General features: G+C 44.8%; 1 protein-coding gene across 2 annotated transcripts in view; it reads right to left on the bottom strand.

Moving 5' to 3' along the window:
- rnf123 (ring finger protein 123) overlaps window positions 1–19187 on the bottom strand; it is a 718228-nt gene that overhangs the window by 520575 nt on the left and 178466 nt on the right. For both annotated transcript variants that reach the window (XM_072472026.1, XM_072472027.1), the window contains exons 19-20: window positions 14402–14522; window positions 13585–13686 (exon numbers count right to left, since the gene is read on the bottom strand). In XM_072472026.1, coding sequence (XP_072328127.1) covers window positions 13585–13686; window positions 14402–14522 — 223 coding nt within the window. The remainder of the gene's footprint in view (window positions 1–13584; window positions 13687–14401; window positions 14523–19187) is intronic.

Here is a 19187-nt window from a genome sequence, read left to right as displayed (position 1 = left end):
GGGCTCCACCCAGATAGGCGGGGTATAAGAACCCGGTTTACTCCCCGCAGCTGCATTCTGTGACTGAGCTGCTGGGGAACAAGTCTGAACAAGTCTGCTCAATAAAGCCTCGATTGAAGTTCTCTACGTCTCGCCTCGTGAGTGATCGATGGTGCTACAATTTATTGAGCAGACTTGTTCCCCAGCAGCTCGCGGTAGCCTTGTGGATAGCACAATTGCTTCACAGCTCCAGGGTCCCAGGTTCGATTCCGGTTTGGGTCACCTGTGCGGAGTCTGCACATCCTCCCCGTGTGTGCGTGGGTTTCCTCCCGGTGCTCCGGTTTCCTCCCACAGTCCAAAGATGTGCAGGTTAGGTGGATTGGCCATGATAAATTGCCCTTAGTGTCCAAAATTGACCTTCGTGTTGGGTGGGGTTACTGGGTTATGGGGATAGGGTGGCGGTGTTGATCTTGGGTGGGGTGCTCTTTCCAGGTGCCGGTGCAGACTCGATGGGCCGAATGGCCTCCTTCTGCACTGTAAATTCTATGATAATCTCTGACCTTTCACGAACCTATGCTTCATTATCACAACAACATTGCATTTATGTTGCATTTTTAAGTAAAGTGCTCCACTGAAGTAAAATGCACAGGAGCATTTCAAACAAAATCTGACACCGAGCCACATAGAGCTATCAAAGCAGATGAGCGAAAGCTTCGTCAAAAGGGTCCATTTTAAGGAGTGTTTTCAAAGAGGAAAGAGAGTTAGAGGAGGTAAAGTTCAGAGAGGAAACTCCAGAACTTCGGGCTGATGGTATAATAATAATAATCATCTTTATTATTGTCACAAGTAGGCTTACATTAACACTGCAATGACGTTACTGTGACAAGCCCCTCGTCGCCACAGTCTGTTCGGGTACACGGAGGGCAGGGAGTAAGCCACCGGGCTCACCGTGCACCTCTCCACTGAACGTAGAAAATCATCAATTCTTATACAATTCGAACAGTTGCACAGCCCACCGCAGCTGGACAATGTTCAAGGCAGCTATGAAGAAACAGTCCAGGTGACCACTATGTCTTAGGTTGGCCAGCTTTCTTTTGTCTTATAATACAACCCCTCCATGCCACTACGAGCACCACGTTGGCAGAATTATTTATGGAAGAAAAGAGGACAGATCATTTCAAGTGAGCGGCTTGGTCCTCATCGGAAAATTTATAAATTTGTACAGCCACCAATGATGGAGCAGTTACATTTGGGCAGCTCAAGAGATCAGAATCGGAAAATCATTGCATTTTCAGTGATATCAGGTCCCCATAATGAACTTTCTGAATAAACAAACCCAACAACAGATACCTGGCAAACAGGAAATGCGTGAAAAACTCAGCAAGTCTGGAAGCATCTGTGACAAGAGAAACAAAGTTAACGTTTTGTGTCCGTATGACTTCTTCAGAGTGGATTTGAACAGTTTACTCGGTTTCTCTCTCCAGGCACTGCCAGACCTGCTGAGTTGATCCAACATTTTCTTTCCAGATAGGCAGCATCCGCAGTACCTTACTTTTATAACACATACCTGGCAGCAGGTCCCCCCACACATTTTCTTTGTGTGCCCAACTTGTTACTTTTCAGAAATCACAGATCATTGTTGCCGAACATCAATTGCTGACTCAAGATTTGCCCCACCAGGCAACCAAGAATAGTAATTATTTACAAATTTGCAGCATATTCAATTAAACTGCATTTGTTTTACCACCATTCTGCAGAGTAACATTCATTAAAGGACACTTGAGTTGTTCAGCTGGATGGAATGAAACAATCTAAAACCCACATCTTATTTTTAATCAGCATAAGTTCGACCTGATTTTGTGGCAGCTACATTTGATTTTAGATCAATAACTGTGTTTTCTTCCTGCCTCTATCCCCAATGTTAAATTGCTCCAATATACATAATCTACCAGTTCCATAAATCCAAATTTGAATTTCTAGCAATCTCGGTTTCTATTATACACAGGGCAACAATAAATAGATTTATTGAGACAACAATTAGCGGGTGAGGGGAGGAAGTTTAAACAAAGGACAAGTCAAATCGATAGCCTGAATGGAAACCGAGATAATTAAAACATTAATTGTTTCTTGATATAATACTTTGGAGCCAACTAACGCAAATGGGTCAACAAGTGAAATTGCAATGATCCTTTACACAAAAGGATTTCTTTGCAGAGATGCAGCAGGCCCAAGAATGCTCCATATATACCACATGCCCATTTCAAATCTTTTCTGATCAATCTCATCTTAGCTCCAGGTGTGTACTGATCAGAAAGATCGTAAGCCTGACCCCTGACCTGGCCTGTTAGTTGGTTGCAAATAGTGCAACAAATAGGTCTCAATATCCCATGGGGTAAGATTCTGACAAATGCTAACTATCCACTGACAACTGCTGAAAAGTGGTCATGTATGGATGTCAGATGAGCAAAGGATTGGACTTTCATAACTATTGCCTGCGAGCACTCGCTGCTTCAACTGACACGTTAAAAATATCATTTCCAAGTAATACTAATGGGTTGCCAGGCTGCCATAAAAATATATCGGCGAATAAATCTTTTCCTCAGGAGGCAAGGGCAAGGGAATGGAAGTTACAATAGCAAAATACTGCAGTTGCAGGAAATCAGAAATTAAAATGCTGGAAATACTCAGCGGTCTTGCAGCATCTGCGGAGCGAGAAACAGAGGCCCATAACTTCCCACTAACTGCAGAAAGTGGTGGCCTGCTAGAATCACAAGGGTTTGAAGTGCACTTACGTACACTGGGAAACTCTGTTCAAACCTTCGCTGGCTGGAGCTGCTTGGGGCCTGCAGGGAATGAGTCCCCGAATCTAACAGCGCAGTGCAACTCCAGTGAACTCAGTGGTCACATCCCCTTTTTAACTGCATTGGGGCCAGTAAAACTGACAGACCCAGGGTGAAGGTCAGTGTCCAGGTAAGTGCATGAGATTTGGACGGTCAGGACGGTTGTGCTGGGGTGTGGCGGCGGGGGCCAGGTCAGGGTTGGAGGTGGGAGTGGGATGTTGTTTGTTGGGGGGACTGCGGGGAGGAGGGCATCAGTCAGGTGTGGGGGGTCTGGAGTGTGGGTGTGTTCCATGCAGGGCTGTCCTCATGATGATCTAGCTGAATGAGAGCACACTGATGTGGTTTGCCCATCAGAAAGCCAGCAGCTGTTAAACAAAAAGCTTCCTCGCTGGTGAGTGTACAATGTGTTCAAATCTCTCAAACTTCCTCAATAAAATGCACAAGTAATTTGACCAAATTTAATTAGCTTCTCTCCCCGCCCCCTAAATTTGCTTCCTCCTTTAAGCAAACATTTTGTCTCACATGGATCTGGTGGTTTAGTTCCAACCAATTAATAAGCTTTTATCTCAGAGCGATATGAGCTCCCAGACTCACTGACCTCAGTGCCAACCAACTGAGTGAGGCCTGGGACCTTCCTTCCCTGGCAGGCAGCCCTGACAAAGGCTGGTATTATACCTGCTTCTAGAGTCACAAATAATATCCCACTCTACAAGCCTGAGTGTCAAGAACTTCATACTGAATGTAATTTTCCAACAGACACAGCTGCATGCGGAATTGTTTCAACATTAGCTCAGACATGAACTTTTAAAATTGCCTGCTCTAAATATTAAGGAGCAGGCGGATTGAAGTGCAGTTTCCATTATTGCTCCTCAGTGTGGAACGGAGTAGTCCTTCCACTGAACACAAGATACTGTTTCAATAATTAGTTTTACACTTTAATTAAAGTACAAGTTAATCAACAGGCAGTTAAAGAGATGTTATAGCCGTGTAATAAAATGAGGAAATACCAATATTTCCAGGGACAACAGTATCAAGATCCTTCGTGATAGCAATAATACATCAGGAATATGGGGAGATAGCTGATAATTCAAGGAGTTACAGCAAATAAATATAGGAATTCCCAGATGAAAAATAAACAATATGCATCTTGTTTGCCTTCGACCATTCTGGTGTTCACATGATACAAGACAATGGCACTGCTGATTGAACTGCAATTATCATGAAATGAAATGAAAATGAAATGAAAATCGCTTATTGTCACAAGTAGACTTCAATGAAGTTACTGTGAAAAGCACCTAGTCGCCACATTCCGCGCCTGTTCGGGGAGGCTGGTGCGGGAATTGAACCGTGCTGCTGGCCTGCCTTGGTCTGCTTTCAAAGCCAGCGATTTAGCCCTGTGCTAAACCAGCCCCATATCATCTTTATTTAGTTTACACAAACACAGAAATGAATGAGACAAGGAAAAGTCCAGTGGTGCGGAGCTTTAAGATTTCTCCTGTGCATGCTAAATTTACTATGTGGCTTGATCAAATTACTTTGCCCCAAAATGTCATTCTTTGAAAGAAATCTGTCGAAACTCGACTTTTGTCAATTAAGATGGAAGAGTGGACCAAGAAAAATCCGTAACAAAGTACAACTATAGTTCAGTCTGTATACAATTACGTCACCAATGCCACAATTTTGTTCCGTTTTGAATGTTGAGTCTGTCAAATACGGTGTGGTCAATTTAATATTACTTTTTCCTACAGCTATCTCAATGCTGTGCTGTTTTCCTATTGACAAATTATTCACTTGAGGAAATTCAGGACCATACTGATGGAAGTCATGAACCAACTCTTCCCTTTTTGTTGGCCAGTTGGTCAAGATTTTTGAGACACCTTAACCTTCCAGCGTAATCGAAAAAATAGGAGCAGGAGGAGGCCATTTGGCCCTTTGAGCCTACTCCGCCATTCATTATGATCATGGCTGTTCATCCAACTCAATAGCCTAATCCCGCTTTTCCCCATACCCTATAGAAACATAGAAAAATTTGACGTAAACTGGGCACTTTTCAGAACCAAAGGTGGCAGCCTTACAGCCCATTCATGAGTTTGTGTGACACGCAGCGAGGAACGATCTGATCAGGGTAGCCATCAGGATAGCTTTGACGTGACCTTTTTCAGCATCAAGCTTGCACGGTGAGTAAATGGCTCGGGACCTATATACGGGGTTGCCAATAAGGTCAATCGTATTAAGTGTGGAACTGTAGGAACCCCAATGTATATCTTAACCAGTGACAGTACACTTGTGCGAGATGGTAGTAGAGAAACCATTGGTAAATTTCTCAATGGTACATCAAGGAAAGGGAGCTGATTTGACTGCCTGTGGTTGCAAAACTCAAAATAGGCTTCAATCTTAGTTGTGATTCTGGGGTTGGACTGTAGCCATCTGGGATGGCCACATACCGATTACAAAATGGACACTTGCAAAGAATGCAGGGAAAATTGGACAATGCTAAGAAACAAGCAGGTGCAAGCTCAGTCTGTTGATTAGAACCTTAAACTCTCAGACAGGACAGAAACAACCAAGCAATCTACATACTAATGAGCCATCTCCGGGGACAAAAGGGAAACATTTAGATACACATTGTTAAGGCAGATTCCTCGGCGCCAGAAGAGGCTAAGACAAAGCAGACTAACAGTCACCAGGACACACCCAGCGATCAGGGAACCACCCCTCTATTGGAGGAAAATTGATATGACTGATTGAGAAAGACCCAATTAGTTGAGGCCAAGTTCAAGGCCCACCCAAAAGCGCGCGAAGCCCTTTTCAGTATAAAAGATATTCCCCAAGGGAGAATCTTCCTTCTTTGGCTTTGGCTCTCATCGAAGAGACCTGCCTAGCAGCTGCACCAGACCAAGTAAGTTCCAAGTCAACGCATGCGATGAGATAGACGCTCCTAGTTGCTACCCTGTAAACAGCTCAACCCAGCAGCCTCAGAACCGAGCAACGGCCATTGTTCCTCTGACTGAGTGGGCACCCGAAGCTAAGTATAGGCTTTAGTAATAGTGGTAGTTTAGTTTGTAGAGTTTATGCATGAGTACATTTGACTGTGTGTAAATAAACGAGCATTGCTTTTGAACTTACTAACTGGTGTATCGAGTCATTGATCAGTATTCGGTTCTGAACCTTGTGGCGGTGTCGAAAGACACCTGGCGATTCTTGAGCAAACGTGATTAAACAGAGCCAAATTAAGAGCCAACCAAACATTAGCAACAGGACAACACTTGCTGGTCGTGGTAAGTACACTGAAAACCAATTTAGGATTATCAGTCGAGCTCGCAGTGACTAATTTACGCATGCTGAAAGCTACATTTATTCACACACAGGACTCCGTCCTTTTCAGGCGAAAGGAGCATGTCCTCGCAGTCCGTCTTTTTCAACTAAAAAGCTCAAGGAACAGCCATTCCCTGATTCATTCCCCATGGCAATGCCTTGACGAGTCAATCTGCCTGATTTGAATTTGAACAAAAGCTTGGCAGTTGATTGTTTCCTAGTGTATTCTTTCCATGGAACGCCTCTACCAGAGGCCACTTGCCAACCAACCAACACACTCTTCTCATACAGTATAAATAGTTGTTTCCAAGTGCAGGTCTGGCAAGGAGGCGTGCAGCATTTAATCCCATCAAGTCCACAATGTACAAGAAAAGAATATGCTTCGGGTTGATTCGCCCCGCTTGTCTCCAGATCACATTTAATGGAGAAGAGCACTTCTTTGACACACCAGATGAAGCAGATTCTTCCCTTCAGCGGCGCATACTTAATTCCTGACAGGCTTACAATTTAATGCCTCAGTGGGTTTTATAGGAGTAATGATTGGAATTAAGCTTTTTCAATATCTGGTCATTGTTGTTTACACTCGGGGTCATTAAAGATGGTACTGTTGAATGTGGATCTACAGTCTAGGTTCTCATCTTAGTCCGTCTCCGGATATGGGGAACATCGTCACCTGACTTTTAGGGGTCATATTTTCAAGGCAATTTAATGCTGCATGTCTCTGTTTCTGTGAGAACATCTTGGCTGATTCTTTCAGTTATGGTCAAGTTATTTGGCTACTCTAAATTAAGGCAAAATGTCAGACAGAGCCTCGTTTCATCACTGAGCTAGCCAGGAGGTTGATAGGTTTTGGGTATCATGTGCTTGATCCTCTGTATTGGCTATTTAATATGATCAAAATTAAGGGCATGTTCAATTGTTCGAATGCACTACAGCACTTACCATGTGATTATAACAAGTAACTTCTCAACAGTATATTATATCACATAGTCCATATGTTGAGGTTATGCCCTCTTAAAAAGGTTATATAGTCACCGGATGCTACGTAAGGTACAATTCCCTGCTGCTCGTCTTGTTTATAATGGCGAGTTTAAGATTTGATTTATGGTTTCATTTAATTCAAAGTTTATTATCACACCATTTGGTTTCTGTTCTAGTGGTTTAGGAGTGTGATGATTGTCCTGGAGAGGAAGGGGGGAGATGGGAAGGATTTTTAACCTTGACAGTAACCAAAGACTTTTTTGTATTTGGCTTTTTTCATTGTGTAATGGATACTCTTGGCCTTGCTTTCTTTCTCATTCAATTTACTGACCTGTTTGTAAAATCTTCCTATACATCACTAGCTTAGATGGTCAGAGTGGTACAGGGCTCTCAGCCAGACTCTTTACATGGAATGTTAGAGGATTAAATGGCCCAGTAATACATTCCAAAGTGTTTTCCCATCTCAAGACCCTTAACACTGCTATTGCATTACTTCAGGAGATGCACCTTTGTGTTAATGATCACACTAGATTACGTAAAGCATGGGTTGGTCAGGTGTTTCATTCCAACTTTAACTGCAAAGCTAGGGGGAATGGCAATTTGATTAACAAAAGAATACAGTTGTCACTCTTAAATGTAATCTCAGATCCTGGAGCATGTTATACTAGTTAGTGGCCCGTTTTTTCAATCTCCCATATTGTTGGTAAACGTCTATGCCTCTAAATGGGATGATACAAAATTGATTACATCACTTCTATCCTTCCTTCCCAATCTAGACACCTACCATCTTATTTTTGGAGAGGATCTAAACTGTGCATCAGATCCAAGCCCGGACCACTCAAGTCCAAAGATCTTTGCCTCTTCCGCCATGTCCAAGGATCTCTCTCCACCTTTATCATCATAGAATTTACAGTGCAGAAGGTGGTCATTCGGCCCATCGAGTCTGCACCGCCCCTTGGAAAGAGCACCCCACGTAAGCCCATGCCTCCACCCTATCCCCGCAACCCAGTAACCCCACCTCACCTTTTTGGACACTAAGGGCAATTTATCATGGCAAATCCACCTAACCTGCACATCTTTGGACTGTGGGAGGAAACCGGAGCACCCGGAGGAAACCCACGCAGACACGATGGAGAACGTACATACTCCGCCCAGACAGTGACCCAAGCCGGGAATCGAACTTGGGACCCTGGAGCTGTGAAGCAACAGTGCTAACCACTGTGCTATAGTGCTGCCCATCTGACTCAAATGGATTGTTTTGATCCTTGGCATTTCTTCCACCGGTCACAAGGTACCTTTCCTACTTCTCGCATATCAGGCTTACTCATGCATCAACTACTTTTTTTTAAGACAGAGCTCTTCTCTCCGCAGTTAAAACTGCCGAGTATTCTGCTATAGTTATATCAGACCATGCGTGCCACTCCCTTGACTTGGCTCTTCTGTCCAAAGCTAAAGGTCGGCCTCAATGGAGCTTGAACTATCTGAGAAAGACTTTTGTAAATCTATATCCACCAGTATAGATGTTTTTATTCAAACAAATAAATCTGATTCCAACCCCCCATCAATATTATGGGAACCCCTCAAGGTGGTTCTGCAGGAGAACATCATTTCTTACAATGCATATATTATCAAACAAAGAAAATTAAAACAACAAGAATTGGTGGATTAAATTTTGGAAACCGACTATCAAAATTCCATTACCCCCACTCCTGAGTTAGATGCCGACAGGCTAAAGTTCCAGACACAATTTGACTTACTTTCCACAAGTAAAGCTGAGTATATGTTACAATGGTTATGGGGGATCTTTTATGAATACAAAGATAAAGCTGGCCACTAGCCTACCAACTCAGGCACCAGTCTGCTTCTCAGTTTATCTCCCATGCTTATGACTCCTCCCATAATCTTACTACTGGCCCCACTGACATTAATTCGACCTTCTCTTCTTTTTACTGTAACCTTTATAAATCGGAACTCCCGTCGGAAAGCATGGCAATGCCAGACTTCCGAAATAATTTTGACATCCCATCTGTAGATGTGGACAAGAGCAGAAACTTGGCATCAGGATGAGATAACTACATTAATTTAATGCAAAATGACAAGGCCCCAGGTCTCGGTGGCATTGCTATTGACTTTTACAAAAAATTCTCCACTCAACTCACTCCCTTATTACTAGATATATACAACTCATTATGTCAGGGTTCTCTGGCCCCAACACTGACTCAAGCATCCACCTGATATATATTCAAAAAGGCTGAGACACTATGGAATGTGGCTCATAATGGCCTATCTCTCTTTTAAACACAGATGTAAAGCTGTTAGCTAAGGTGCTGGCGCGCCATTTGAGCCATGTCTTCCTGGTATAATAGCTGATGACCAAACTGACTTTGTGAAGGAACGCCAATTATCCCCAAATGTACGTCTTCTTCTTGACATTTTAATTTCCTCAATTGCCATGACTGACCCTGAGGTTGTTGTCTCTCTGCATGTGGAGAGCGCTTTTGACTGGGCAGAGTAGGAACATCTGTTCCCAATTTTGGGTAAATTTGGGTTTGGTCCAAAATTTATTTCTTGGATTCACCTTCTCTCTACCTCCTCCACCGCAAGTGCACACTAGCTCTACACTCAAAGTACTTCCCTTTATTTAAGGGAACCCGTCAAGGGTGCATTTTGTCTCCACTGCTCTTTTCCCTGACGATAGAACCCATCATAGTCTTAAAGTCATCAATGCTGCTAAAGGGTATCCAGCGAGCTGGTGTGGAGCACAGGGTGTCCTTATATGATGGCATCCTATTATGGGCAGCACGGTAGCACAGTGGGTAGCACTGTTGCTTCACAGATCCAGGGTCCAAGGTTTGATTCCTGGCTTGGGTCACTATCTGTGTGGAGTCTGCACGTTCTCCCCGTGTCTGTGTGAGTTTCCTCCGAGTGCTCCAATATCCTCCCACAAGTGCCGAAAGACATGCTGTTAGGTAATTTGGACATTCTGAATTCTCCCTCTGTGTACCCGAATAGGCGCTGGAATGTGGCGACTAGCGGCTTTTCACAGCAACTTCATTGCAGTGTTAATGTCAGCCTACTTGTGACAAAGATTATTATTATATATTACTAACCCTATTGCCTGTGTTGACAGCATAATTCCCAGCACCTTTGGTTCATTTTTTGGCTATAAATTAAATATCAACAAAAGTGAGCGTTTTCCAATCAATCCCATTACAAAACAAATTACCAAGGAACTTTGCCATTTTGTATATTTGGTGCTGGTTCACACTACTTCGATGTGAACATAACACATTCTCCAGCAACTCTTCATGAAACAAACTTTACTAGTCTGGTCATCAGAACTGAAGTTGATTTACAGCGCTGGGATAGTTTCCCTCTTTCCTTAGTTGGCAGAATTCAATCAAACTCTTGTTTCTTTTTCAATGTCTCTCTTTTTACCAAAATCATTTTTTGTAAATAACTGGTATCAACATTTGTCATTGCAGACAAGACTCCTACAGCCCGCAGAGCAGACGGGTTTGGGGGCTAGCACTACCTAACCTACTGTACTATTATTGGGCTGTCAATATTCAAAAGATTCTCGTATGGTGTCACGATCCAAGTATGAACTGGTGTCTCTTCCTGCCCTCATTTGTGCCCCCGCTACCCTTTTCCCCTTCCAAATACACATCAAACCCCGTGGTGATTTCTACTTTCAAAATATGGATTTAATTCAGTCAGCATTTTAAACTTTCCATTCCTTTGCTATTAGGCCCTATTGTAATAACCACTTATTCTCGCCTTCCAAGCTTGATTCGACGTTTGCCTTGCGGAGGGGACTCGAACGTTTCATGGACCTGTTTGTAGATGGGAATTTTGCCAGCTTCAGAGCTTGTAGCCAATTTTAACTTACCTCAATCTAAGCTTTACCTCTACTTCCAAGCCCATAGTTTTATTGACTCACACTGTTCATCCTTTCCTCAGCTATCTCCAAGCACATTAACAGAAGGGATTTTGTCAGTGCCTAAAACTAGTGATGGGTGTATTTCAAGATTGGTAGATTGATTGATCCCTGAAAGTTGCCATGCAGGTTGATAGGGTTGTGAAGAAGGCCTATGGAGTGTTGGCCTTTATTGGTAGAGGGATTGAGTTCCGGAGACAGGAGGTCATGTTGCAGCTGTACAAAACTCTGGTACGGCCGCATTTGGAGTATTGCGTACAGTTCTGGTCACCGCATTATAGGAAGGACGTGGAAGCTTTGGAGCGGGTGCAGAGGAGATTTACCAGGATGTTGCATGGTATGGAGGGAAAATCTTATGAGGAAAGGCTATTGGACTTGAGGTTGTTTTCGTTAGAGAGAAGAAGGTTAAGAGGAGACTTAATAGAGGCATACAAAATGATCAGGGGGTTAGATAGGGTGGACAGTGAGAGCCTTCTCCCGCGGATGGAAATGGTTAGCACGAGGGGACATAGCCTTAAACTGAGGGGTAATAGATATAGGACAGAGGTCAGAGGTAGGTTCTTTATGCAAAGAGTGGTGAGGCCGTGGAATGCCCTACCTGCAACAGTAGTGAACTCGCCAACATTGAGGGCATTTAAAAGTTTATTGGATAAGCATATGGATGATAATGGCATAGTGTAGGTTAGATGGCTTTTGTTTTTTGACTTCCCATGTCGGTGCAATATTGTGGGCCGAAGGGCCTGTACTGCGCTGTATCGTTCTATGTTCTGATCTCATGCTATCCTCTAGATCCTCCCCTCTCCATAAGATAAGAAATGATTGGGAAGTGGAACTTGGGCTTGACCTAACAGATGACTGGTGAAAGGAGGCCCTTCTTAGGATCAACTCCTCATCCAACTGAGCTTGGTTAAGCTTAATTCAATTTAAAGTTTGGCACATCAATTTAAAGTTTGCCACAGAATTCACTTCACCAAGGCCAGTATTAGCAAGTTTTTTTCCAACACAAAGAACAAATGTGACATGTGCTCACTCGCCCTTACAAACCAGACCGTACCCACATGTTCTGGCCATGCCCAAAGCTGGCTGGCTGGTTTCTGGTCATCCTTCTTTGACACTTTCTCCAACAAAGCCTTAGATATTGACTTGCAGCCTTGTCCTTTGATAGCCATATTTGGAGTCCCATTTGAACTGGCCAGTTTCACTAAGATTAAGGCAGACATTATTGCATTTACTTGATAAATAGCCCGCAGGCAGATCCTAATAACCTGGAGGTCCCCCAACCCACCGACTGCTTCATCCTGGTTGGATGACTTTGTCTTTTCTGTATTTGGAGAAGATTAAGTATGCCCTAAGAGGATTCAGTGATAAGTTTTTTAGTACATGGTAGCCTTTTATCTCTTTATTGTACTAATTACTGTTGACTGTTAATTTAATTATCTTTTTTGCTTGTGTGCTTGCTTATTGGGGGCGGGGCTTGTTTGCTCCTTAATTCCTTTGGACAACCAATAAAAATAATTTGAAAAAAAAATCTTGTTTCCTTTATTATTGATCTTCTTGCAAACTGTCCTGATGAGTGAAAGACAAAAAGCTTCAACAGCATGTCTCTTTTTTTCTGCGATACTCAAGTTCTCTTCCACTAAACGACTGCTTCCTTTTGGGTCAGCCTTCCTTTTTGCATTTATTTTCTCACACAAGCATTTCCCCCTCTTGCAAAACCCCTCATTGGTGCGTTCATGTCAGATGATGTGCAGGCCAACTTTAAACCAGAAAATGTCTGGAGCTGTACTTCAATAGCTTGTGTCATGAAGTACACTGTGATTGCTCTTCAATTTTCCTACTTTAAAAGAATCCCTACAGTGCAGAAGGAGGCCAGTTGGCCCATCGAGGTGCACCGACCCTTCGAAAGAGAACCCTACCCCGACCCACTCCCACCCCTCCCACCTTTCTCCGAAACCCCATCTAACCATTGGACACTAAGGCAATTTAGCACGGCCAATGCACCTAACCCGCACATCTTTGGACCGTGGGAGGAAACCGGAGCACCTGGGGAAACACACACAGGTACAGGAAGAATGTGCAAACTCCACACAGTCACCTAACGCCAGAATCAAACGTGGGTCTCGGGTTCTGTGAGGCAGCAGTGCTAACCACTGTGCCACCGTACCACCCAAAAAAGGTGACTTACACTGGCCAGGAATCGAACCCAGGCCTCCCGCATGGCAGGCAATAATTCTATCACTGAATCACCAATGCAAAACCAGGGCATACTTTGTTCTTTTCTCATGCTCGTAATTTCTGTGCCTGGGACCACAGTCTTTCCTTGAACGGAGTGCCCTGGCAATTCATACTGTTGAATCAGGGGTAGTCACAAAACAGCACATGTGCCCTTATTACACTCAACCAGACATACAACATGTTTGTAGGACACTGAAATCTAGAGGTCACATCCTCTCGGAAAGGCTGCATTTCTGGGAGAGAAGTCAACACCCAAATGGTTGAATGTTATTCACTTAACATCTAGCGTCTCACCTTTCAGAGTTTTCTTCAGATGGGAGAGAAGCCCACCAAGCCGCTGCAGGTCAAAGTAATCCACCTTCCCATTGAAGAAGAGCTGAGGGGGAACATAAGCATCTGGAAGCAGAAAAACAGGGCAATTCAGTAGACACCCAAGGGTAATGGGCCCTCCTTCCACAGTTAACATCTGCCACTCCTGGCAGACTCACGATCAACAGGCTGCCACATTAACAAATGAGACCATGCTCCTGCCATCAGCTTCTGATGCAGCAGTTTGCAACACTCAGCAGAAGTCGAAACCTATACCTGCCAGAATTCAAGGCCAGGAGTGGAAAGTCCTGTTTTTATTCAGTGTGCCGCAGTGAATCCCAGTGATTTGTATGACCAGATTGCAGCCTGTCTGTCGAGACCCGCACATCAAAAACTGGTGCCACTAATACAAGTCCTATTCTGTTAAAGCTCTGTTATTTTTTCAGGGGTCTTAGGAAAGGTGCTTTGTGTCCGAAAGAAGGGAGCAATAATGACACAGGAAGGGTCCATGCTAAAATAATCATACACGGAGTTGGGGGGAGGTTGTGAAAGGATAATTAGATATGGGCTGCATGCGAAACAGGGGCATGGGAACCCACTATTCCAATGCCGAGACTATTCACGCAATGGCTCCCCAACCAATGCCACTTTTGATCAAATGGTGTTTTTGCACTGTTCTTCTAGGTCACACACTTCAGCATGAAGTTTAACCCTTTGGAATGGATTTGTAGGCCCTCATCTCTCATAACTACATGCCAGATTTTGACTGTTCTGCATACAGCATTAAAGCATTAGTCCGTACCTTCACTGAGTATTGATGATGGATTCCTCTGTCTGTATTCATCCCAGTAGCTACGCAAAGCAGCAATCAGTCGGTGCAAGAAGCAGACCATGTATTCAGGAGGGCAAAGGATTGCAGGATTCTGTTCACACACAAAGAGAACATTTACAGCTGGAATGATAGTTCACCGGAGAATCCAATGAGGGTTATTCCTGGAGGTCTGCAAATGTTATTGTATTTACTTCACTGCAATGAGTGTATGTCTGTTCATTGTTTCACACCAGCAAATATCATGCCAGAAGTTCAGAGAACGAGAAGACCACCCATAAGTAGGATATGAACGGTCAGATGGGGATGGGAGTAAAAATCAAGGGAGGAATATTAAGATACCGAGGGCAACAATGTCTTCCAACAATGTCGCTTTTTTGAAGTGATAATGACCGGATGTTCGGTTTTTGTGCAGTTGATTAAGGAATAAATACCAACCCAGACACTGGAGACAGCTATCCTGTTCTTCTTTAAAATATTGCCATGGGATTCTTTACATCCACCCAACAGGCAAATGAGGACTCAGTTTAACATCACATTGGATTGGATTGGATTGGATTTGTTTATTGTCACGTGTACCGAGGTACAGTGAAAAGTATTTTTCTGCGAGCAACTCAACAGATCATTAAGTACATGAGAAGAAAAGGGAATAAAAGAAAATACATAATAGGGCAACACAACATCTGAAAGATGCCACTCCAACACTCCACTGGAATGTCAGCCTGATTTTTATGCTCAAGGCCTGGCGTGGGACTCGAACCCCAAACCTCGTGACTCAGTAGCAAGGCTTCTACCAACTGAGCCATGACTGACAAGAGATTACAGGATTTAAAAGGGGGGAATTATAAAACACACCTTCATACTGGGGATGATTAAAATGACTAATGCTCAGTCACAAACCATTTGTGGAGCAGAATCCACATATCTTTTAAAATATACTTTGAGGTTTGAAGAAGAGTAAGAGTAATGGATGAGAACAAGTCTGAATGATTCGACTGGGTGATTCACATGGCTCAGTCAGAGGCACTCATGCTGCTGGGCAAAAAGGTTGCAGGTTCAAGTCCCACTGTTGAGATCCAAAGAGAGACATGCACAAAGGCACTGACTCTAGTTATCTGACAGCACTGACGCAAACAGGTCAACTTATCACAAGGCACACTTATCATAAGGACAAGCACACACACACACACACACCACCCAAGCATTGTGGCAGATAATGGCGGCAGTTACATAATGGTAAGTGGTAAGTTGCAGGGAGAGAAGGTGGTACTGGTCAATGAGTATGCCCCGAACTGGGATGATGCGGGTTTTATGCGGCGTATGTTGGGTCGGATCCCAGACTTGGAAGTGGGGGGCCTGATAATGGGGGGAGACTTTAACACGGTGCTGGACCTGGCACTGTATCGCTCCAGGTCTAGGAAGGGTAGGAAGCCGGCGGCGGTTAGAGTGCTGAGGGGGTTTATGGACCAGATGGGAGGGGTGGACCCGTGGAGATTTGCAAGGCCGGGGGCTAGGGAATTTTCATTCTTCTCACATGTCCATAAGGCTTATTCCCGAATCGACATCTTGAGTAGGGCGTTGATAGCGAGAGTAGAGGATACTGAGTATTCGGCAATAGCCATTTCGGACCACGCCCCGCCTTGGGTGGACTTGGAGATGGGGAGGAGAGGGACCAGCGCCCGCTGTGGAGCTTGGAGGTGGGGCTGTTGGCGGACGAGGAGGTGAGCGAGCAGGTCCGAGGAAGTATAGAGAGGTACCTGGAGACCAACGACAACGGGGAGGTCCGAGTGGGGATGGTATGGGAGGCACTGAAGGTGGTGGTGAGGGGAGAGCTGATCTCCATTAGGGCCCACAAGGAGCGGGGGGAGCAGGGGGAGAGGGAGAGGCTGGTGGGGGAGATGCTGAGGGTAGACAGGAGGTATGCGGAGGAGCCAGAGGAAGGATTGTTGAGGAAGAGGCATAGCCTCCAGGCCGAATTCGACCTGGTGACCACCAGGAAGGTGGAGGTGCAGTGGAGGAAGGCCCAGGGGACGATTTATGAGTATGGGGAAAAGGCAAGCCGGGTGCTGGCGCATCAGCTTCGGAAGCGGGACGCAGCTAGGGAGATCATAAGAACTAGGAGCAGGAGTCGGCCATCTGGCCCCTCGAGCCTGCTCCACCATTCAATGTGATCATGGCTGATCTTTTGTGGACACAGCTCCACTTTCCGGCCCGAACACCATAACCCTTAATCCCTTTATTCTTCAAAAAAATATCTATCTTTATCTTGAAAACATTTAATAAAGGAGCCTCTACTGCTTCACCGGGCAAGGAATTCCATAGATTCACAACGCTTTGGGTGAAGAAGTTCCTCCTAAACTCAGTCCTAAATCTACTTCCCCTTATTTTGAGGCTATGCCCCCTAGTTCTGCTTTCACCCGCCAGTGGAAACAACCTGCCCGCATCTATCCTATCTATTTCCTTCATAATCTTATATGTTTCTATAAGATCCCCCTCATCCTTCTAAATTCCAACGAGTACAGTCCCAGTCTACTCAACCTCTCCTCGTAATCCAACCCCTTCAGCTCTGGGATTAACCTAGTGAATCTCCTCTGCACACCCTCCAGCGCCAGTACGTCCTTTCTCAAGTAAGGAGACCAAAACTGAACACAATACTCGAGGTGTGGCCTCACTAATACCTTATACAATTGCAGCATAACCGCCCTAGTTTTAAACTCCATCCCTCTAGCAATGAAGGACAAAATTCCATTTGCCTTCCTAATCACCTGTTGCACCTGTAAACCAACTTTTTGCGACTCATGCATTAGCACACCCAGGTCTCTCTGCACAGCAGCATGTTTTAATATTTTATCATTTAAATAATAATCCCTTTTGCTGTTATTCCTACCAAAATGGATAATCTCACATTTATCAACATTGTATTCCATCTGCCAGACCCTAGCCCATTCACTTAGCCTATCCAAATCCCTCTGCAGACTTCCAGTGTCCTCTGCACTTTTTGCTTTACCACTTATCTTAGTGTCGTCTGCAAACTTGGACACATTTCCCTTGGTCCCCAACTCTAAATCATCTATGTAAATTGTGAACAGTTGTGGGGCCAACACTGATCCCTGAGGGACATCACTAGCTACTGATTGCCAATCAGAGAAACACCCATTAATCCCCACTCTTTGCTTTCTGTTAATTAACCAATCCTCTATCCATGCTACTACTTTCCCCTTAATGCCATGCATCTTTATCTTATGCAGCAACCTTTTGTGTGGCACCTTGTCAAAGGCTTTCTGGAAATCCAGATATACCACATCCATTGGCTCCCCGTTATCTACCGCACTGGTAATGTCCTCAGAAAATTCCACTAAATTAGTTAGGCATGACCTGCCCTTTATGAACCCATGCTGCGTCTGCCCAATGGGACAATTTCCATCCAGATGCCTCGCTATTTCTTCCTTGATGATAGATTCCAGCATCCTCCCTACTACCGAAGTTAAGCTCACTGGCCTATAATTACCCGCTTTCTGCCTACCTCCTTTTTTAAACAGTGGTGTCACGTTTGCTAATTTCCAATCCGCCGGGACCACCCCAGAGTCTAGTGAATTTTGGTAAATTATCACTAGTGCATTTGCAATTTCCCTAGCCATCTCTTTTAGCACTCTGGGATGCATTCCATCAGGGCCAGGAGACTTGTCTACCTTTAGCCCCATTAGCTTGCCCATCACTACCTCCTTGGTGATAACAATCCTCTCAAGGTGCTCACCTGTCATAGCCTCATTTCCATCAGTCACTGGCATGTTATTTGTGTCTTCCACTGTGAAGACCGACCCAAAAAACCTGTTCAGTTCCTCAGCCATTTCCTCATCTCCATTATTAAATCTCCCTTCTCATCCTCTAAAGGACCAATATTTACCTTAGCCACTCTTTTTTGTTTTATATATTTGTAGAAACTTTTACTATCTGTTTTTATAGATCAGGGGAGTTAAGGACAGGGGGTGGGGAGTGGGGTTGGCATCAATGGGGTCTTCAGGGACTTCTACGAGGAATTGTACCGATCCGAGCCCCCAAGGGAGGAGGGAGGATGGGCCACTTCCTGGACCAATTGAGGTTTCCAAAGGTGGAAGAGGGACTGGCGGCAGGATTGGGGACCCCGATTGGGTTGGAGGAGCTGATCAAAAGGATATGAAGCAAGCAGGCGGGGAAAGCACCGGGACCGGACGGTTTCCCTGTCGAATTCTATAAAAAATATATGGACCTGTTGGGCCCGCTGTTATTTAGGACCTTCAATGTGGCAAGGGAGGGGGGGGGCTTTGCCCCCGACGATGTCCCAGGCACTGATCTCTTTGATCCTGAAGCGGGACAAGGATCCCCTGCAGTGTGGGTCTTACAGACAGATTTCCTTGCTAAATGTAGATGCCAAGGTGCTGGCGAAGGTCTTAGCCACGAGGATTGAGGATTGTGTGCCGCAGATCATCCATGAAGACCAGACGGGGTTTGTGAACGGGAGGCAGTTGAACGCGAATGTGCGGAGGCTTTTGAACGTTATCATGATGCCGGCGAGGAAGGGGGAGGCGGAGATAGTAGTGGCGATGGACGCTGAGAAAGCCTTCGATAGGGTAGAGTGGGGGTACCCGTGGGAGGTGCTGAAGAGGTTCGGGTTTGGGGAGGGGTTTGTCAGGTGGGTTAGGCTGTTGTATGAGGTCCCGATGGAGAGTGTGGCCACAAATAGGAGGAGGTCCGAGTACTTTCGGTTGCACCGAGGGACGAG

The sequence above is a fragment of the Scyliorhinus torazame genome, chromosome 13 (assembly GCF_047496885.1).
Source record: "Scyliorhinus torazame isolate Kashiwa2021f chromosome 13, sScyTor2.1, whole genome shotgun sequence".
In the NCBI taxonomy this organism is placed as follows: domain Eukaryota; kingdom Metazoa; phylum Chordata; class Chondrichthyes; order Carcharhiniformes; family Scyliorhinidae; genus Scyliorhinus; species Scyliorhinus torazame.
Note: the sequence above shows the minus strand (reverse complement) of the source record. Positions and strands in the feature narration are given on the sequence as shown.